The sequence below is a fragment of the Sapajus apella genome, unplaced genomic scaffold (assembly GCF_009761245.1).
Source record: "Sapajus apella isolate SASKATOON/1434 unplaced genomic scaffold, GSC_monkey_1.0 scaffold42, whole genome shotgun sequence".
NCBI classification, from domain to species: domain Eukaryota; kingdom Metazoa; phylum Chordata; class Mammalia; order Primates; family Cebidae; genus Sapajus; species Sapajus apella.
Window position 1 is genome coordinate 1,089,955 of NW_022436982.1, and position 22,050 is coordinate 1,112,004.

At 43.0% G+C, this 22,050-nt stretch overlaps 1 protein-coding gene across 6 annotated transcripts in view; it reads right to left on the minus strand.

Moving 5' to 3' along the window:
• NFX1 (nuclear transcription factor, X-box binding 1) overlaps positions 1 to 19,370 on the minus strand; it is an 81,841-nt gene extending 62,471 nt beyond the window's left edge. For 3 of the 6 annotated variants that reach the window (XM_032299965.1, XM_032299966.1, XM_032299968.1), the window contains exons 1-5: positions 19,196 to 19,370; positions 14,089 to 15,096; positions 7,509 to 7,667; positions 5,695 to 5,772; positions 549 to 654 (exon numbers count right to left, since the gene is read on the minus strand). In XM_032299965.1, coding sequence (XP_032155856.1) covers positions 549 to 654; positions 5,695 to 5,772; positions 7,509 to 7,667; positions 14,089 to 15,096; positions 19,196 to 19,220 — 1,376 coding nt within the window. In that variant the 5' untranslated portion in view covers positions 19,221 to 19,370. Of the gene's footprint in view, positions 1 to 548; positions 655 to 5,694; positions 5,773 to 7,508; positions 7,668 to 14,088; positions 15,097 to 17,652; positions 17,716 to 19,195 lie in introns of all 6 variants that reach the window. The other 3 variants (XM_032299964.1, XM_032299967.1, XM_032299963.1) reach the window with 2 other exon arrangements.
• Between the last annotated feature and the right edge of the window lie 2,680 nt (positions 19,371 to 22,050).

A 22,050-nucleotide genomic window follows, 5' to 3' on the forward strand; every position in this document is an offset into this window, starting at 1 on the left:
TGAGCACAGGAGGCAGAGGTTGCAGTGAGCTGTGATTAGGCCATCACACTACAGGCCTGTGTGACAAAGTGAGACCATCTAAAAAAAAAAGAAAAAAAAAAAAATTGACATCCTAGAAATACAATCTGACTGGGACCCTACACAATTGTCTTTCTTCAGACAGAAAGTTCCTATACATTCTCCTGGACTTGGGTATCACTGGGGGATGAAACATCTTAGAAGTGAGTAGTGTAACATAGTGGAAGGAGCACTGGCTTTGGAAACCCTAGCTCCACCATGGCCTGCCAATGCAACACTGGGCAAGAGGCCTGGCCTTTCTGAGCCTCATCTGTAAAGTGGAGATGATAAATATCTATGTATTACTGGGCTGTGGTAAAGATTCAACAAATTAACTGATGTAGCGTGCCTGGTACAGAGTAAGTGCTCAGTAAATGGTCCCATATCACCCTTTACCCCAATCCATTACATGCTAACCAGATATGTTTACTTAGAGCCACAAGCAAAGTATGTCTACCAGGAATCCCAAGGGAATTAGCATTCCAACTTACAGGTTACAGGAATGTGGGCAGTCCTGGCCAGGCTGTTTCCTTCTACAAACCTCACCACAGCTATGTGGAATTTCATTTCTGCTCCACTCAGGATTCTTTACCTTGCCTAGAACATATCAGATCAGAGAGTCAATGATACAAACTTCAACCACTTCCTCAACTTTAATGAAACAGTAAAGTATGGCCAGACAGCATGAAACTTTAGTGTGGTTTTCATTATTTCAACAAATGTTATTATCTCATATCCTAAAATAAAAAGATAAATATAACGCTATTCATTAAAAGTTTCACTGAGTATGATAAACCTTAAATCCTGTATTACCTGGGAAAGATAAATAGTCACTTTTACTTATGAAAATACTACCTTAACTAACGGAAACATTTAATCTAAATACTTATAAAACAAGCCTTCTATAACTGGGCTTCTGGATTATATGCAAATTGCTGCTGCAAGGTTCAGAGCGAGGAAATAAGAGACCAGCGCTGTGGGGAAAGCGGGGAGGCAGTAAAAGATGGAAAGGAAATAAATCCCCCGTGTAGCAGGAACTCACCTATTCTAAAACTATAAAGTAGGCATAAAAGGGCTTAGAATTTTATAATCAATGTCACTGCAAATCTTCATGGCACATCTGCTATGGACTCAGCAGAGACAGGGAAGAGTAAAACCAAGGCACAGGATTCCTCCTTGCCCTTGAGGAATTCATCCTCACCTGGGCAATTTGCACGCCAAATTGCAGCCATCCCCAGTCCATGGCCTCTGCTTTTCTCTCTATACAATCTCTTTCAGAAATTTTATTCATGTTGAGAGGTGCAATTCACCTAAAGGCCATTGATCCTCAAATCTACATTTTCTCCTTTGCCCTGAATCTTCAGTTTAAGTCCCACATGTTCAAATGTCTGCTGAACATCTTTGCTTGGGGTTCATAGTCACCTCCAACTGGCTTTATCCGCAGCCAAAGTTCACATCTTCCCTCTACAACTCCTCTCTTCTCAGCTGGTCTCAGCATTGACACCAATTCTGTCAGTGTCACACACGCTCAAAAACTACAGTCATCGCTGATACCTCTTTCTACTTAATGACCATATTGTGTCAATTTTTCCTACACAGTGGCTCTCAGCTCATTTCCTCTCCTACTCCTGCTTCTCTACCAGCCAAAACCTCATCTCTAAACTATTACAAAAACTTCCCTGCCTTTGTACTTTTTTGCTCCAATTCAGTGCCCCGGTTTTCCCCTCACATCTCTCAAGAGCTCTACCTCTTGTCCCTGACTCCAAGCGATGTTTTGGAGTTTTCTGCTTTTCTTTTCCCTGCAAGCGTTCTGTATTACACCCTTTTCTCACTCTGTACCCTTTCATCTAAGGTCTTATCTACTCCTCTCAGCTTTCTCATTCTTAAGTCCTGGTCTTTCCTCAAATATTACTACCTGCCTGTTGGACATATCTCACTGTATGTTCTGCCCACTCCTCTTGCTCAACATTTCTAAACTGCAGTCACTGTCCCCACCAGACCTTGTTTTTTTGACCTGCCCTTTTCCTTGGTATCACCATTTCCAAAAGCATGGAACTTTGGAGTCACATTTGGGTTCCTCCCGTTCCCACTACTGTTAAGAATTAACCTAACACCATCTTTTTCTTTCTATCCCACTCATTAGAGGCTTGTACTACTCTTCATCTGGATTACTGTAAGTCCCAAACTGTTCAGTCTCCAAATTACTCTACTCACTGCTACCAAACTAATCTCTATAAAGAATCATATTGATACCCTCAGTGGCTTCCTGCAGCCTTCCAAATGAAGTCCCAACATCTGAGGCTGGTATCAAAGGGTCAGCCCTTCCCTTCCAGTCATCTCCCACTCCCCTACCATCCTAGATCTTGGGCTCCATAAGTGGATGAATCCCTCTTCTCCAAATAGATCCAAACTTCTCCAATAGTTTCCCTGCTGATTTTGAACTGCTTATGCTATTCTCTTCAACATATCTTTCTGCCTACCAAGATTTTACATAGTTTTCAATGCCAGTTCAATTCTACCTCCTTCAAGAAGGCTTCTCTTAATCATCCAACTATAAGTCGTAACTTAGCCCAAAGATCTCCCATAGTACTTCGTATTTCTAGCAGAATATCAGGTTAGTTGTGGCTTAACTCTTAGACTGTAAGCTCTGGTAAGTTAATCATTTTATTCGCCACTGTTTCTTCATAGTGCCTCAAACATTAGTAAGTTCTCAATAAAAGCATGTTAAATTAATGGTCTCCGGGAAGAACAGTGTGGGCAGAGTAATCAGGCAAGTAAGGCCTTTATGTACATTCTCACATTATTTTACCACTTTCATATCATCCTGACCTTCACTCCACATTCTTTCATTCTTTGCTTTTTTTTTTTTTCGAGACGGAGTCTTGCTCGAGTGTCGCCAGGCTGGAATACAGTGGCGCAATCTTGGCTCACTGCAACCTCCCAGTGATTCTTCTGCCTCAGCCTCCTGAGTAGCTGGGACCACAGGTGCGTGCCACCATGCCCGGCTAATTTTTGTATTTTTAGTAGAGCCGGGGTTTCACCATGTTGGCCAGGATGGTCTCAATCTCTTGATCTCATGATCTGCCCGCCTCGGCCTCCCAAAGTGCTGGGATTACAGGCGTGAGCCACCGCGCCCGGCCCACTCCACATTCTTATACCATCTTAGAGTATCTCATCTAATTTGTCAGTGAAGGCTTTAACAAGATTTTAAATTCCATTATGGTACTTTATGCTTAAAAATCCTTTTTTTTTTTTTAAATAGAGACGGTGTTTCACCAGCTTGGTCTGGCTGAGTCTCGAACTTCTGACCTCGTGATCCACCCACCTCGGCTTCCCACAGTGCTGGGATTACAGGCGTGAGCCACTGCGCCAAGCCTACTTAAAAATCCTTTAAAATAAGGTATTAAGTATTGTTATTGTCCTATTTGCCCAAATTTCCATTGATCTCTTACTTCCAGTTTCATGTCCTTTCTGGTAGTATATTCAAGAATATTTAGAGAGGCTGATGAAGGTGGATTGCCCGAGCTCAGGAGTTCGAGACCAGCCTGGGCAACATGGTAAAACCCCATCTCTGCTAAAATACAAAAAAATTAGCCAGGCATGGCAGCAGGCACCTGTAATTCCAGCTACTTTGGAGGCTGAGCCAGGAGAATCACTTGAACCTGGAAGGTGGATGTTGTGGTGAGCTAAGATATCACCACTGCATTCCAGCCTGGGTGGCAGAGCAAGACTCCATCTCAAAAAAAAAAAAAAAAAAAAAAAAAAAAAAAACACTTATTCCCTCACCTAATGCCAATTTAGTGTTTTTCTTTTGTTTTGCTTTGTTTCTGAGACGGAGCTTCACTCTTGTTGCCCTAGCTGGAGGGCAGTGGTGTGATCTTGGCTCACCACAACCTCCGCCTCCCAGGTTCAAGCGATTCTCCTGCCTCAGCCTCCCGAGTAGCTGGGATTACAGGTGCACACTGCCACGCCCGGCTAATTTTGTATTTTTAGTAGAGACAGGTTTTCTCCATGTTGGTCGGGCAGGTCTGAAACTCCTGAGCTCAGGTGATCTGCTAGCCTCAGTCTCCCAAAGTGTTGGGATTACAGGCATGAGTTACCGTGCCCAGCCCAATTTAGTATACCCAATTAAGGCTCAGATTTTGTCAATAAAACATATAAGGCCAGCAGATTTCAAATAAAAGAGTGCCCAAAGTGAGAGAGAATAACAAAGGAAAGCTTCCTTTGTAAGACGGCGTTTGGGGTCAAATCCTAAATAATATAGTGGTTAAGAATTGAAAGAAAAGAAGGGGAAGTCAAGGAGTTCACCAAGGTATTGCATCTAGAAGATGCAGAGTTGATGGTAAATGACTCTCTTTGAAAGTTGCTAAGTAATGAGAAAGGAGAAATATGAGCAAGGAGGTTAGAAAAATAAGGAGAGCACGCAGAAAGAAACAATAAGAGCTACTTATTTCAAGAAGGGAATAGTCGGGGAGGGGGAGAAAAAGAAAAAAAAATAAGGGAATAGTCAAAGATGTCAAGGGCTGTCACTCTGTCAAAAGATTATGAGCTTATAAATCAGCCCTAGGTATGGTTGGAAAGGAGTCATTGGTGATTTCTTTCTTTTTTTTTTTTTTTTGAGATGGAGTCTCATTCTGTCGCCCAGGCTGGAGTGCAATGGCATGATCTTGGATCACTACAACCTCTGCCTCCCAGGTTCAAGCAATGCTCCTGTCTCAGCCTCCTGAGTAGCTGGGATTACAGACACACACCACCATGCCCGGTTAATTTATTTTAGTAGAGATGGAGTTTTGCTATGTCTCAAACAAAGCAGGGCCAGGCTAGTCTTGAACTCCTGACCTCAGGTGATCCACCCATCTCGACCTCCCAAAGTGCTGGGATTACAGGCATGAGCCAATAAGCCTGGCCCATTCATGACTTCTGAATACAGTTTCAGTGAGGCAACAGGACAGAAGGAAAAATGCAATGCTTCAAGGAGGGAAGGAGACAGTAAAGAAACAAAATCTGAAAAATCAACAACTAGAGGGAGGTTAGTTCATTAAAAGGCAGAAAAGGGGAAAAAAAAGACATGCAGAAATGGGCTAGCAGCATGAATGAGCACCTGGATTTCAGGAAGTTTTCCCCTAATACCTAGGGGAACTGAGATATCCAAAAACAGAAGTATTCCATAAAGAGGGAAGATACCAAGATTGAGTTTAAAATGCTGGCTTATAAAAAAAAAAAATCTGTTTATTATAAATACCAATTATTTATTTCTAGGATTAAAATAAACACTATTGTTTATTCATACTGCTCAAATCTGGAATATCAAAGCTGTAACTGCTGGGAGTGATATGAAGCCCACATCCACACCTACCTCTGCTACCTGGTCAGGTCTGGTCTCAAGACCAAGGAGACCAGCATTACAGCCCAGAAGCAGCATGAGTCTGGTTGGCCATCTCCAGAGCAGCCTGCCAGGAGCATAAAGGATGTGGCTCTAGCTGTGTGACGGACCACAGGAACATAGCCTTATAGACTCCTGTAGCTTTGAAATCTTATTAGTAACTTCTAAAACATGCCGTGCAGACCACCTTTCCTGAACTGAGGTACAATATATGTAGTGAAAGAGACTCCAGTGTGTATATAAAAAAAACTTACCACAGAAACAAGTGTAGGTATTTGGAACATGTGCGGAAACATTCTGACAGGCGGGGCACCTCCAACCACTCTGGCCATCTGTCAGGAAAAATGGGAGTAAGCCAAATAAATTTTCTTCCAAAAGCCACATGTAATTACAAAAATTTAAATCCATAGGAAGCTATAATATTGAAGCAGTGGTAATAATTTCAACATTGAGCATATCAGACATTTAAGGAACAAATTCACAATACTGACTGCTTAGCTTAAATCAAAAACAAACAAAAACAAACAAAAAACACTGGCTGGGTATAGTGGCTCATGTCTCTAATCCCAGCTGATGCAGGATTGCTTGAGCCCAGGAGTTCAAGATAAGACTGGGCAACACAGCAGGCCATTTCAAAAAAAAAAAAAAAAAAAAAATTAGCTGGATGTGGTGGCATGTGCCTGTAGTCTCAGCTGTTTGGGAGGCTGAGGCAGGAGGCTCATCTGAGTCCAGAAATTCATGGTTGCAGTGAGACATGACCACACCACTGTACTCCAGCTTGGGTAACAGAGTAAGACTCTGTCTCAAAAAAAAAAAAGTTACAGTTAGATACACGGAATAAGATCTAGTATTATTAGCACTATAGCTAAAAATAATTTATTATATAGTTCAAAATAACTAGTAGAGTAGAATTGGGATGCTCCTAACACGAAGAAAAGAAATGATAAATGTTTAAGGTGATGAAATCCCAATATGCCAATTACCCTGATTAAATCATTACACATTGTATGCTTGTATCAAAATATCATGTGTTCCCCATAAACATGTAAACTATTATGTGTGCATAGTAAAAAAAATTTTTTTTTTTTTGAGACGGAGTTTCACTCATGTTACCCAGGCTGGAGTGCAATGGTGCGATCTCGGCTCACCGCAACCTCCGCCTCCTGGGTTCAGGCAATTCTCCTGCCTCAGCCTCCTGAGTAGCTGGGATTACAGGCACGTGCCACCATGCCCAGCTAATTTTTTATATTTTTAGGAGAGACGGGGTTTCACCATGTTGACCAGGATGGTCTCGATCTCTTGACCTTGTGATCCACCCAGCTCGGCCTCCCAAAGTGCTGGGATTACAGGCTTGAGCCACCGCGCCCGGCCGCATAGTAAAAATTTTAAAGAGAAAAACATAGGTCTTTTTTTTGTTTGTTTGAGATAGGGTCTCGCTCTGCCACCCAGGATAGAGGGCAGTGGCACAATCTCAGATCACTACAACCTCAGGCTCCCAGGTTCAAGCAATTTTCATGCCTCAGCCCCGAGTAGTGGGATTAAAGGTGTGTGCCACCATGCCTGGCTAATTTTTATATCTTTAGCAGAGACAGAATTTCGACATGTTGGCCAGGGTGGTCTTGAACTCCTGACCTCAGGTGATCCGCCCGGCCTTGGCCTCCCAAAGTGCTGGGATTACAGGCATGACCCACCACACCTGACCAAAAATGAGAAAAAGATAATTAAAAATAGAATTACCATATGACCCTGCAATCACATTTCTATGTATATATCCATAGGAAATAAAATTAGTATGTCAAAAAAAAAGTAAGTAAAAGACATAATTTTCAGTAAGTATGACTGATTTTATTGTACCCTAAAATATATTTTAATATTGTTATGTTTAGCTGGTTTATTTAAGATCCATAGCTTAATTCTCGTCAAATGAAACACATGATCAAGGTAACATAGTCTGTGTGCAGAAAAAATATTTAAGAGAAATTAAATTGTATTTTTAAAGCTGGGTTTAAAACTTCAACATATCAAATGGGTAGGTATAACTACTACTCAAAAGAGAGAATTAACTGACCTGCTTGAGATGCTGGAGACCTTGCCCATTTCTTTATGCAGTTCAAATGAAACACATGGTAACAGCTCTGACAACTCCACACTGGGGCCGTGACGCGAACCAATTCACAGCACACCATGCACTCGTATTTTTCTGTAGTTAGTTGTTCAATTAGAGAACCTGTTTAAAAAACAAAACAACAAAAAAGATAAACTCAAACACAAAAAACCATTCCTCACTTTAGTCAAGGATCAGCAAGTCATTCAAGAAAAGAATCCAAACACAGAGACTTTAAGGGATATTTGATTCTGAGTAAGGTGGCTGGCTATTCAGACTGACGCCAAGAAAGGGCAGGAATATGCTGAGGAAGAGGATTTAGGAAGAAGACACTCAGGTGGGGATTCCCACAATTAAGGAAACATTCCCAGGAAAATAGCAGAGTAGCCAAATGCCCCTTGTAACACAGCCTGAGCATCCATGGGCAATACAGGGTCTTGCTTTGCATTTTCTATTTTCTAGGATCCTCTAATCAAACAGATCCATGGATTTAGGTTAGGAAGGGGCTTGTGAAGCTTGAGTGGTCAGCTATAAGACGCCCAAGCCTAGGCAGGTTCCAACAACCCATGAGTGGTGAGATGGCTCTAGCAGTTGCCCTAAAAGTCTTTAGTCATTCACTCAACAAAGATATTCTTGGTGCCTACCATAAGCCCATTGGTGGTGTTAGTCTCTGGCTCCAGGAGCTCACCATCAGTGACAGAGACCATCAGTGACAGAGACTAGTGTGTAGCATCAGAAGAATCCTCCCAGATTTACTTCTGAATACCTTCACCCACTTCCAGATTTTTTCCTCAAATACAATTGCAGCAAAGTCTTTCTAGATTTTAATACAGCCAGGTACTCTCAAAACTGAGTGTGAGTGTGTGTATATGCTTTTTTGAGTACACACTTCTAGCACTGCATTTATTTCACAATATTATAATATTGTTATTTGTTTTCAGGTCCAAATAGGTTAAAAGAATAAAACTAACCTTAAATACAACATTCCAAGCACATTTCATATTATTATTTAGTCCCCTCAGAAACGCTGTAACAGGTCAGATGCAGTGGCTCACACCTGTAATCCCAGCAGTTTGGGAGGCCAAGGCAGGCAGATCACAAGGTCAGGAAATCGAGAACATCCTCGCCAACATGGTGAAACCCATCTCTACTAAAACCACAAAAATTAGCCAGGCATGGTGGTGTACGCCTGTAATTCCAGCTACTCAGGAGGCTGAGGCAGGAGAATCTTCCGAACCTGGAAGGCGGAGATTGCAGTGAGCTGAGACTGCACCACTGCACTCCAGCCTGGGCGACAAAGTGAGACTCCAGCTTAAAAAAAAAAAAAGGCTATAACAGGTACCATTTTACAGATGAAGAAATTGAGGCTTCATGTAGTTAGATCATTTACCCAAGGTCACAGAACTAGAAAGTTAAAAGTCAAAATTTCAAACTCGTCAAACTATCTGACTCAAAAGCTCATATTTTAGTATTCCATAATATTGGCTCTCCTAAAATTTACTTTCTGATTGTTCAATTTAATGTCAAAAAAATAGAGAACACCCTGAGACTGAAAGCTCTGTGGGCAGGGATAGAGTCTTGTCTACCTTGCTGAGTGTAGTATTTCCAGTATCTGGCATACTCTAAGTGCTCCATAAATATTTGTTAAATTCATGGATAAAGAAAAAATAAGTGATATCTGGTCTGTTCCACATCCTCTTTCTGTGAAAGTTACAGGTGTCACCAAAGTTCAGGCTCAAGTGTAGTAGCGTGAACGTGGTTTACTGCAGCTTCAAACTCCTGGACTCACGTGCTCTTCCCACCTCAGCCTCCTGAGTAACTGGGACCACAGGTGTGTGCCACTATACCTGGCTGATTTTTTTGTTAGTTTTTGTAAAGATGGGGTCTACCTCTGTTGCCCAGGATGATCTTGAACTCCTGGGCTCAGGTGATTCTCTTGACTTGATTTCCCAAAATTTTGGGATTACAGAAATTTAACCAAATTAAAAAAAAAAATCTTCCCTGAATAAGAAGTAAATAAAATAAAAGCAAAAACATCTTCTCCAAAAAGGAAAGATGAAGAAACTGTCACAGATGGGAGGGGACTAAGGAGACATGATTAAACGCACCGTGATATCCTGGATTGGATCCTGAAGCAGAAAAAGGACATTAGCAGAAAAACTGGTAAAATCAGAGTAATGTCTGTAGTTTAGTTGTACTGCTGCCACTTTCTTAGTTTTGACAAGGGTACGTTGGTTACGTAAGATGTTAACATTAGAGGAAGCTGGGTGAAAGATATGTGGGAATTTTTTGAACTATCTTTGCAACTTTTCTATAACTTTGAAATTATTCCAAACTGAAAAGTTTTACAATCAAATACCTTTCTCTCTCCCAGACTTTAACACTTCAATAAATGCCAATTCCATTCTTCTAAGTTGCTCAGGCACAAAATTTCCTTCCAAATACATCCAAAGTCTAACCAATTCTTACCTTTTCCACCACTATCCCACCAGTCTGAGTCTCCATCATCTCCTACCTGAATGAATGCAATAGCCTCCTAACTTGTCCCTATGCCTTCTTTTTTTTTGGGACAGAGTCTCACTCTGCCATCCAGGCTGGAGTGCAGTGACACAATCTTGGCTCACTGCAACCTCCTCCTCCTGGGTTCAAGCAATTCCCTGCCTCAGCCTCCTAAGTAGCTGGGATTAGCCTGCCACCATGCCCGGCTAAGTTTTTGTATTTTTAGTAGAGACAGGGTTTCACCATGTTGGTCAGGCTCATCTTGAACTCCTGACCTCAGGTGACTCAACACCTCAGCCTCCCAAAGTGCTGGGATTACAGGCGCGGGCCACCACGCCCGGCCCCCATTGCCTTCTTAGAGCCTATTCTCCACACAGCAGCCTAAGTGACCCTTTTTTTTTTGAGACAGTGTCTCATTCTGTCACCCAGGCTGGAGTGTAGCAGCATGATCACTATTTACTGCAGCCTTCACCCACTGGGCTCAAGTGACCCTATTTCAGCCTCCCAAGTAGCTGGGACTACAGGCACGTGCCACCATGTCCAGGTAATTTTTATTTTTTTATTATTTTTGTAGAGATGGGGCTCATTAAGTTGCCTAGGCTGGTCTGAAACTCCTGGGCTTAAGCAATCCTTCTGCCTCAGCCTTCCAAAGCACTGGGATTACAGGTGTAAGCCACCATATCTGGCCCCTAAATGATTATTTTAGAATGTAAGATCATACCATCCCTCTTCGCAGGACCTTCCAGCAGCCTCTCATCTTACTGAGAACCAAGTCTAAGGGCCTCACATGATCCAGCCCCTGCTATTTCTCTGATCACCTCTCCTGCTCCCATCTTTATCACCCGCATACCCATCCTCACATCTAAATTTGCTCCTCTCTCTGCCTAGAATGCTCTTCTCAAGCCAGCCACATGGTAGATTTCTTTACTTCACCCTCGTCTCTTTTCAAATGTCTCCTTATCAACGAGGTCAGCCTATCTAAAATAGCACCCTTGTCACTCTGTCCTCTTAACATTCTTAATATTTCTTTTTAGTCCTTATCACCACCTGACATATTAACTATCTAAGTGCTTTCTGCCTGTCTTCCCTACCAGAATGTAAATTCCATCAGTTATTCCCTTTACCTAGAAGAGTGCTTGGTACATAGTATTTAGGCAACAAATATGAACGAAGTATCCTCAAGAATGATATGAATAATGTGAAAATGTTAAGGTCTCAAAAGATTTGTTAAGCAGAATTCTAAGATGGTCTTCCAGATTTCCACCCCCCTGGTATGCATACCCTATATAATCTCCTCCCCTTGAGTATGGATGGGCCTGATTTAATCAGGTAAGCCCTTTTAAAAGAGTCTAAAAATCAGAAACAGAAGTCAGAGAGATCTGAAGCGGCAGCAGTTGCTTTCCTACAGCCCTCAGAGAAGCAAACTATCATGCTGTGTACAAGCCACATGGCAGGGAAATGCAGGTGGCCTCTAGGAGCTGAGAGGGACACCGTTGGCCAACAGCCAGCAAGAAAACAGGAACCTCGGTCCTGCACCTATAAGGGACTGAATCCTACCAACAACCAGTGAATGAAAGAGAACTCTGAGCCTCAGATGAGACCATATCTCCAGTCAAATTTGAAGGTATTGAGCAGAGAACCCAGCTAACATGGGCCCATTATCTGACCCGGGCCCATTATCTGACCCACAGGGACAGTGACATAATAAATGTGTGCTATCATAAGCCACTACATTGTGATAATTCACTATAAAGCAAGAGGTGATTATTAACCAGCTTTAAGATTCAATAATAACTCTGGTATAACATTGCTTTGCTTCACATATAAGTTGAGGTTCCAAGAACAACCACCAGACGAAGCAAGCAACTACAACTATAGGCTGGTGTAAAAACAGGCCCTGGGTAGATGCTGTCTTCAAGGGTTGGGCTGTATCTCACACTAAACTGGAGAGGAATTAAGATAGTGAAGGTCCATGAGGAGGAGCTAGCAGAATAAAACTATTTGGCTTGATGAAATACACACTTAGGGCAAAATGATAGATGTCTTTGAATATTGCCAAAAGCTGATTTGCAATAAGGAGGAGGGGAACTGTGAGAAAGAAGAGAGACTAGTTGCTGTGCTGAGACAGAGGATAAAACTTGAACCAAAAGATAGGAAGGAAAGACACTTTCAGTTCAATATGAGGATGAACTTTCTAATGGTTAGAACTGAGAACCTACTATGTTTCAAGGGCTGTGTGGGGCAGTAGGGTCACAAAAAAAGAAAAGAAATATACAGTGTCTGTTTTTGAGGAGCTTACAGACTAGTGGAGGACAATGAAGCATAAATAAATTATGGTTTCCAGGGGTAAGTTCTGTAACGGAAGCATGCAAATATAAGAGAAAGACAGAAATGTAAGGGCTATAAGAGATTAATGCTATCTATAGGGGCAAGAAAAGGTTCCCCGGACATGTGACTAAAATAACTTTTTTTCCCCCACCCAAGACAGGGTCTTGCTTTGTCATCCTGGCTGGAGTACAGTGGCTCACTGCATCCTTGATGTCCTGAGCTCCAGTGATCCTCCCACCTCAGCTTTCTGAGTGTCTAGGACTACAGGCATGTGCTAACACACCTGGCTAATTTTCTTATTTTAATTTTTTTGTAGTGACAGGGTCTCCCTACGTTGCCCAGGCTGGTCTTGAATGCCTGGGTTCAAGTGACCCTCCCACCTCAGCCTCCCCAAGTGCTGGAATTACAGCCATGAGCCACCATGCCTGGCCTAAAGTAGCTTCTGAAAAATGAGTAAGAATTCATGGCCAGGCGCAGCCTGTAATCCTAGCACTTTGGGAGGCCAAGGAGGGCAGATCACGACGTCAGGAGTTTGAGACTAGCCTGGTCAGCACAGTGAAACCTCATTTCTACTAAAAAAAAAAAAAAAAAAAACATTAGCCAGGCATGGTAGTGCATGCCTGTGATCCAAGCTACTCTGGAGGCTGAAGCAGGAGAATTGCTTAAACCTGGGAGGCGGAGGGTGCAGTGAGCCAAGATCGTGCCTCTGCACTCTAGACTGAGCAACAGAGTGAAACTTTGTCTGAAAAAAAAAAAAAAAAAATTCTCCAGCAAACTGAGTGACAGAAATTCTAGAGAGAGGGAACAACAGCATGCAAAGACAAAACAGTGTAGAATTCAGGGAATAAAATGTGGTAGACATTGAGGCAGCAGAAGATGGGACTGCTGAGTAAGGCAGCAGAAGATGTGACTTCATGTGTTTCAGGCAAGGCACAATGGCTCACACCTGTAATCCCAGCACTTTGGGAGGCCGAGGCAGGCTGATCACCTGGGGTCAGGAGTTCAATATGGTGAAACCCCATCTCTACTAAAAATACAAAAATTAGCCAAGTGTAGTGGCAGACGCCTGTAATCCCAACTACTCGGGAGGCTAAGGCAGGAGAATCACCTGAACCCAGGAGGCGGAGGTTGCAGTGAGCTGGGATTGAGTCATTCACTGCATTATAGCCTGGGAAACAGAGTGAGACTTGTTTCAAAAAAATAAATAAAATATGCATGTTATAAAAATTGCTCTCCAATGCTGGTGTAAGAGGTGAACTGAAAGAGAAAAATTAAGAGATGAATGATAAGACCAGTTAGGGACTGCTGCAACTAAGCAGACCAGATGAGGCAGATGAGACAGCACAAGATGAAACCTACAGAGGCAGCAGAGATGTTACCACCCACCACTTGTGCTTTCACGACTCAAAAAAATCTTGTAACCAGACATCTACATCACCCATATTTGCATTTCTGAAAACTCTTACAAAATTGCTTGTTTGGAAAACAAAGAGAATTCTTACTTGTATTTGCTTGTGATATGCATAAAACTAAGTGATTATCTATTGGGGAGAGGAGCAGTGAGTAGTAGTAGAACTTAGGCAGGCAGGGAATAAAGACAGAGACTTTTTCACCATGTAACTTTTCATACTTTCTGTTTTCTTAATTATGTGAATATATGACTTATTTAAAAATTAAAAAAACAACAAAATATTTCCACCTATCTAGGTAGGTTTACCTGTGTGCGTTTCCACATTCTTTAGCACATGGTTCTGTTTGCCTCGGGGGAAAGGAGATACAACTTGAGGATCCTGCCTCCGTACAGTGCATTTCTCTTGGTCAACCCTCCTGGAAGACTTGTTGATGACTGCCAAGTTCTCACCAACACAGGCAGATTTTGTTGGTCTTTCATTGAGGTTATCCTTTGGAATGGGGGCCATGTTGTTTCTGTGTCCTGCATTTGTTTGTCGCTGGCCCTCCTGTTTTGGTGGATTTCTGCCTGGTCGTGGCCTGGCCCCCTCCACTTCCCAGGGAGGCCTTTTTTGTGGGTATCTTCTCTGCTCATTTCGTCTGGCTCCATACCCATCCAATACTCCCTTTCTAGAGGATGCATCTGAAGAGTCAGGGTGGAAAACCCCCACAGGTTTGGTATTCTCAGGTCCAGCATCCTCAGGTTTTTGAGTTGTTCGGTTACTCCATTCACATTTGAGTTTCCCCTTGACTTTTGGTCCTCTACCATAGCTGTATACAAACTGTGTTGCTTTTTTGGGTTTTGCTCCCCTGGGATCTGCACCCACAACTTCCTTCTCACTCTCAGAAGGGCTATGCTCTCTGGGGTCTGTCCCACTCTCTGATCTGGTCATACTCTCTAATCCAGCTGCATCTGAGGTCTGCTCAGTAGGACTCTGTGCTTTCTTGTATCTGGCATGGTGCTTCTCATTCCTCAATTTCTGCCAAGGTTGACTCTGAAGACCATGGCTCTTGGGTGATTTATTACATGGAGAGGATTGGAAAGACGTCTGCTGACTCTTAGGTTTGCTTCCTGAAGGATGATAAATATGCTGATGAACAGCAGAGATTTCATCATAAGGGACCTGCCTGGAAAGGTGACAGGGAGGTGGTGAACTGTAATTTCTTCTACCAATCCTATTAGAATCTAGTCTCCTCTGAGTTCCACAATTTAGACCAGAATTTTTTTTCTCCTGAGGAATGAATTCAGCAGCATCCGTATTGAATTTAAAAGTACCTAGGACATAACAAATAAGACATGCCAGTAAATAAATTAATCTTCATCCATGAAAGCCATAGACTCCAAGCCAAATCTAAAAATTATTTTCCTTAGGACTTCGTATAAAACATGCTGTTAAGTGAGACCTATGTTTCCAGTGAAAGTGATGGGTCCAAGGTGCTTATGGAGGACTAATCAATCATCATTCCATGTCCAAAAACCAAACACCAATAGCCAATGATAGCTAAGTGTTGTTGGGTAAAAATGTTCACCTGGGCCATAAAGTACTATGTATACATGTATTTATTTATTTATTTATTTTTAAGACAGAGTCTCGCTCTGTTGCCCAGGCTAGAGGGCAGTGGTGCGATCTCCGCTCAATGCAGCCTCAAGCGATTCTGCCGTCTCAGTCTCCCAAGCAGCCGGGACTACAGGCATGCGCCCTCATGCATTTGTATTTTTAGTAGAGATGAGGTTTCACCATGTTGGCCAAGTTGGTCTCAAACTTCTCATCTCATGATCCGCCCGCCTCGGCCTCCCAAAGTGCTGGAATTACAAGCATAAGCCACTACACCCGGACTACATGTACTTATTTTATTATAAAAATTTAGGGCCAGCTAACAGTTCAGGGATATCAATCATCAGGTTCCACGTGGTCTTCTTTCGAAAAACCAAAGTAACATTGTGTAATATCAAGTAAACAGGCTTTGGACTAAGCCAAATGGGTTAAAGTCTAGTCGTTCAACTTATAGTATGAACATAGGGATACCACATGTCTGCTTTCAGCCTTAGTTTCCTTGTCTAGTAAAGGATGATAATACTTATTTTAATGGTTACTGAGAAATTTAATTATGATTTCATAGATAGTACTTAATAATAGTTTTCATCTCTTTCCCCTAGGAATATATGTTGGGTTTTCCATACATAACCTCTATAATATGGTTTATAATCCCAAAGTGGAAAAAATTAAGCATACTCCCCTTCAACCCATTCATGTTCCCCCAGAAGATGCTTCTCGGTACAGTCAATTCAGTCCCTGAAGCGCAAAGACAAAATGGTTTGCCTAAAGACATTAGTTAGTAGCAAAGTCAGAACTATGTGTAGCATACAGAATATACTATAAATTGATAGTGTCTGGGAGACATGAGTTTAAGTCACTCATCACTTACTGTGACTTTATGAAAGTTACTTAGGCTGTTTCCTTACATGTAATCAAGTTAGTAATGATCTCTATATCAAAGAATTTTGCAAGAATTGCAATGAAGAGTAAAGCAAGTTAGTAACACACATAAAATGGTTAAAATGATACTTTACAATTGCTGTTAGGACTACAGAGTATCTGAAACACACAGGCTTGAGCATAAATGTGTGCAGTACAGAGCCTGAAGGTTTCAGGTCTAATAATAAGGCCTAACATTTATTATGTATTACGTGCCAGGCACTATCCTAAGCACTTTACATGTGTTAACTCATTTAATCCTTACATTCCTGAAGAGAAACTTGCCCAAGGCCACAGAGATATTTCAAGGAAGTCTTCAGGATTCCAACTCAGGATGTGTATGTAGTATTAGAGACCATGCTCTCACACTAACACAGCTTGGGTAGTGGGTAACATAGAAACATACAATGAAGAACGGAATGAGATCATAAAGGTCATAGGGTACCTCTCACCCAATTCAGGATTTGTCCTGAAAGCTTTCACATAGGCAGAATTCTAGGGGTGGGATGGAGGGCCTCATAAAATGACAAGATTAGACAAATACAGAAGGTAGCAGAGGAATTCTGGAAACATAAGATAATTTAAACGTTGGAAGGGTTAAATTGGACCAATTGGTATTGTGTAGTTCTCTCTTGCTTGAAAAAGCAAGGCTGGAAAGAGGGCCAGAAATAAGATTAAAGATGTCCAGAGAAGCCTAGTAAAGGATGGGAACAGTGTTTTGTGTTAAACAGTAATGAGCTGATGCAATTAGAGAGTCCAGAGAAGGCTGCATATATTCATATACAATATATGTTCAACTAGATAAGAGGCAATAGGCAAAGCCCTCAGGAAATAAACCCGTAAGAGACATGAAGAAGGGAAACAGGACAAATTTGATCAGGTAACTGGCCATGGCAGAGATCAGAGACACCAATTTTTTTTTCACTATTTCGAATAGCTGGAAGTTAGTAAATAGGATGTCTAGTCATTATGGCTAGAATACAAGTAAGTGGTACCCTAAATTCAATATAGCACGGTAGGTGTCCAATAGGTAGGTGGGGCAGAATAAAGGGAAATCCAACTGGCAGATTAGAAAGTCCAGAGACAAGGCTGGCACTGCAGAGTCTGCTCACTGGCAGAAAGGTATCCTCTGCACTGGGCTTCTGTTTAAGGACCTTGATGATGAGGGTGTCGGCTAAAGATGATGCTAAAGTAAGAACATGGAAAGGGAACTAAAGCAAAATCAAACTAAAGCACATGAAAACCAGTAAAGAGGTCTTTGGACTAGAAGATTTTGCCTCATTGGATACGTTCTGGGTTGGAAAGAGTAATTCAGGCGCAACACCAACCATAGTGTTGAACTTTGGTTGACTCACAATTAGGCCCCACCCAATTCTTCTTCAAACACTGAAGGGTACAGAAATGAGTCAGAAATGAGCCTGTGGATGAGACAATTAATGGATCCGGTTTAGAGAATCTGGTGAAAGACTAAGGGAGAATAAAAAAACACCAGCCTAAAAAGTTTTCCAACCCCAACTAAGAGTTTTTTTATTTTTATTTTGAGACAAGAGTCTTGTAATGTTGCCCAGGCTGGAGTGCAATGGTACGATTCTGGCTCACTGCAAACTCTGCCTCCCGGGTTAAAGTGATTCTCCTGCCTCAGCCTCCTGAGTAGCTGGGATTACAGGCACCCACCACTACACCAGGATAATTTTTTATTTTTAGTAGAGACAGGGTTTCACTATGTTAAGTAAGGCTGGTGTCGAACTCCTAACCTCAGGTGATCTGATGGCCTCAGCCTCCCAAAGTGCTGGGATTACAGGCATAAACCACCGCGCCCGGCCCCCAACAAAGACTTAATATTCACATCAAGACTACAGTACATCAATGCAATATGTTTTCCAACTTTTTATACTAAGAACCACAGTAATAATTACATTTTACCTGCCACCCAGTACACAAATACACATACGGTCTTGGTGGCCCAACAGCTGGTTGGAGACAGAGCTGACTCAAACCAATGATTTCCAAATCCCATTCTACAAACTGCTGCCCTGTTTTCCAGAGTGGGCCATAAAATCAAGTGAATGAAGTGGGTTGTGATTTCTTTGAAAACATAATATATTACTGATTGTAAAACCGACCAACCAACAAACCCCACCGCTTACAGAAACTTCTGGTTCGCTTTTATATTTATATAAGTGTACCCTAAGGGCGTGATGCAAAATTTTTTTTTTTTTTTTTTGGTCGCTGTCCAACAAATTTGGAAAACACTCATCTATGGAACACCCTGAAGAAATGGAAATGGATGTTATATTAACAAACAAATGAGGCTGTCTCTACACACTGAGGCAACTCCAGGAGGGAAGTAAGTGAACAATTATGGAACAGGTACACTGCAGGGCAGGAGCGATCACAGGAATTAACTTATTTACTCCCAACTGACAGATGAGAAGACTAGGACAGTCACACCGGGTTCGTGGCAGGCTAAGACTCTAAACTACTGGAGTTCGACTCGCGCACACGCCACCAGCCCAGGAGGTACGAACAGACCACACCCTATACGTCAAGAGCCCGCGACGGTCAAGGGCTATGACCTGGCCGATGACTGCCCTGTCGAAGGTCAGTGCGCCGCCGGCCCAGGAAAAGCCTGTGGGGAGGGCGGGACACCCACACCGACTCGCGACGCCGGGACAAGTCCTCTCTCCTCCGAAACCCAGCTATCGGGCTTCACCACCCAGTTCAGGAGGCTAGAGATCTCCGTACGTACGACGCGCGGGGCTTGGCCCTTCCAGGCCACTATCCCCAGCCCTAACACGCGCTACTCTCGCGATGAGTGGCTGGAGCCCTAGAACTTCGTCATTGACCCAATTTCCGTTCCCTGAAAGGGGCCCAGTCCCGCTCAGGCCGGGACAATACCTGAGACAGGAGGCGCCTCCGCCATCCCGTGCCGCAGCACCTAGACCGAGCCGGACAGGAGGCGAGCACTGTCACCAGATCACGTGCTCCGGACTTCCGGCGCCGCGGGAATATTCGCATCTGCGCGCCGTGTAGATGGCCACAGAGGTTGCGCGGCCCGAATCTGTGTGGCGCGTTCGTGACATCAGATAAACGCGCCAGGTGTCAGACGGGAGGAGACCAGTAGCTGAATGGAAACAGCAAGAATCGTGGGAGGGAGGGGTCAGCGACTTGCGTAATCATTGTGGTTTTTTTTTTCTTATTTGAGCTAGGGTCTTGCTGCGTTACCCAGGTTGGAGTGCAGTGGCCAGATCACGGCTCACTATAGCTTCAGTCTCTAATCCTCTCGCCTCAGTCCCCGGGGTTGCTAGAACTACAGGCGGAGACACCATGCGCAGCTATTTTTAGTAGAAACGGGTTTCGCCATGTTGCGCAGGCTTAAGCGATCTTCCCGCTTTGGCCTCCCAAAGTGCCGGGCTTACAGGAGTCAGCCACCACGCCTGGCTCCGAACTTTTTTTTTTTTTGAGACTGGGTCTCGCTCTGTGGTCCAGGCTGGAGTGAAGTGGCGCGATCTCGGCTCACTGCAACCTCCGCCTCCCGGGTTCAAGCAATTCTTGTGCTCAGCCTCCCGAGTAGCTGGGATTATAGGTACCTGCCACCACGCCCGGCTAATTTTTGTATTTTTAGTAGAGACGGGGTTTCATCATATTGGCTAGGCTGGTCTCGAACTCCTGTCCGCCCGCCTAGGCCTCTGAAAGTGCTGGGGTTACAGGCGTGAGCCACCATGTCGGCCCGAACATTTCTTGATGGCCTTCTGAGTTTCCTCTTTATAAAACTGCTTATCGAATTCCACTGCCCATTTTTCTTCTTGATGGTCTCTTTTATATTACAGGTATCAATCGTATCAATCGTCAGTTTTAGACATTTAAATTGTCTTTTATTCCATTAAATTTGTTAATTTTGTCTGTTGAACATAAATCCTTAATTTTGATAGATTAGCTCATCGATCTTATAGTCACCTTTAGAAATTACCAGGTGTGTCACTCTGTGTCCAATCAGGAAAGAACACTTTTTTTTTTTTAATAGGGAAAGTTTTATTTAAGATTAACCATAATAGAGGGTTGGAATAATAATGGATTCGCCAGTAAAGAAGCAAGAGAATTCCAAAACGGGATTAGCATATATAAGGAGCAGCTAGGGCTGAGATGGTGGCAAAGGAAGAGCCAAGACCAGAGCTGGCATGCAGACCTTGTTAGAGAAAAGGCCTGTGGCTCACAGGGTGGCATGGAAGTTGCCAGACATTTTTCTCCTGGAGTGCTGGTGAAAGCCATTCTTGGGAAGGTGTCTCACCAGAGGTATTCTACCACAAACCGTCTGCGGGGAGTGCTAGGAGAAGTTTCTGACAACTGGTCACTGTATAGTGTGATAGCCAAGCACTGAAGAAGCCAGTACAGTGCAGAAGCCACTAAAGAAGTTGCCCAGACCACAGAAACCTGCCCAACTGAAATCGGAAACAGGAGCCAAAACCCATTCCTCCTGCAGTTCTCTCTCCAGTGCCCTCTATTGACAAGGTTTACTATCTGCCAGCTGGCAAAGAATAAATTAAAAGGCCCAAATCCATTTCATAGAGCAAGCACAAAGGATAAATGTAGAAATGAAAGCAAATTCTTAATTGGCACACTACAGAACCTACTTATTATTTTCAAAACTTGTGGATAAATGAAAGCAAGCAAGCATTTATCTTGGCTTTCCTATACAAACTACTTCACACAACATACTAAAGTTTATGGTAGGTGGTGAAAGCTGTACTCAGATGGAAATACATAGCTGTAAACACTTATATTTGAAAAAGAAGTCCAGCCGGGCGCGGTGGCTCACACCTGTAATCCCAGCACTTTGGGAGGCTGAGGCGGGTGGATCACGAGGTCAAGAGATCGAGACCATCCTGGTCAACATGGTGAAACCCCGTCTCTACTAAAACTACAAAAAATTAGCTGGGCATGGTGGCGCGTGCCTGTAATCCCAGCTACTCAGGAGGCTGAGGCAGGAGAATTGCCTGAACCCAGGAGGCGGAGGTTGCGGTGAGCTGAGATCGTGTCATTGCACTCCAGCCTGGATAACAAGAGCGAAACTCCGTCTCAAAAAAAAAAAGAAAAAGAAGTCCAGATAATAGAATATTATTCATTGTCAAAAACATGAAGCCAGCATCGTGGTGTTTACCTGTAGTCTCAGATACTCGGGAGGCTGAGGCAGAAGGAGTGTCTTGAGTCCAGGCAAGTTCAAGCCCAACCTGGGCAACATAGCAAAATACTGTCTCTTAAAAAAAAAAAAAAAAACCCAAAGACAGGGTGTGGTGGCTCATGCCTGCCATCTCAGCACTTTGGGAGGCCAAAGCAGGTGGGTCGCTTGAGTCCAGGAGTTCGGTACCAGCTTGGGCAACATAGCAAAACCCAGTCTCTACCAAAAATACAAAGATTAGTCAAGCTTGGTGGTGCGTGCTTCTAGTCCCAATTACATGGGAGGCTGAAGTGGGAGGATCATTTTGAGCGCAGGAGGTGTTGGTTGCAGTGAGCCAAGATTGCACCACTGCACTCTAGCCTGGGTGACAAAGCGAGACCCTGTCTCAAAAACAAAACAAGAAAAACCCCAAATCCATAAGAGCTATCAAGCCATGAAAAGACATAGGAAAAACTTAAATGCATATTGCTAAGTGGAAGAAGGCAATCTGAAAAGAATATTTACTGTTCGATTCCAACTATATAATGGTCTGGAAAAGGCAAAATTATAGAGACAGTAAAAAGATCAGTGGTTGACA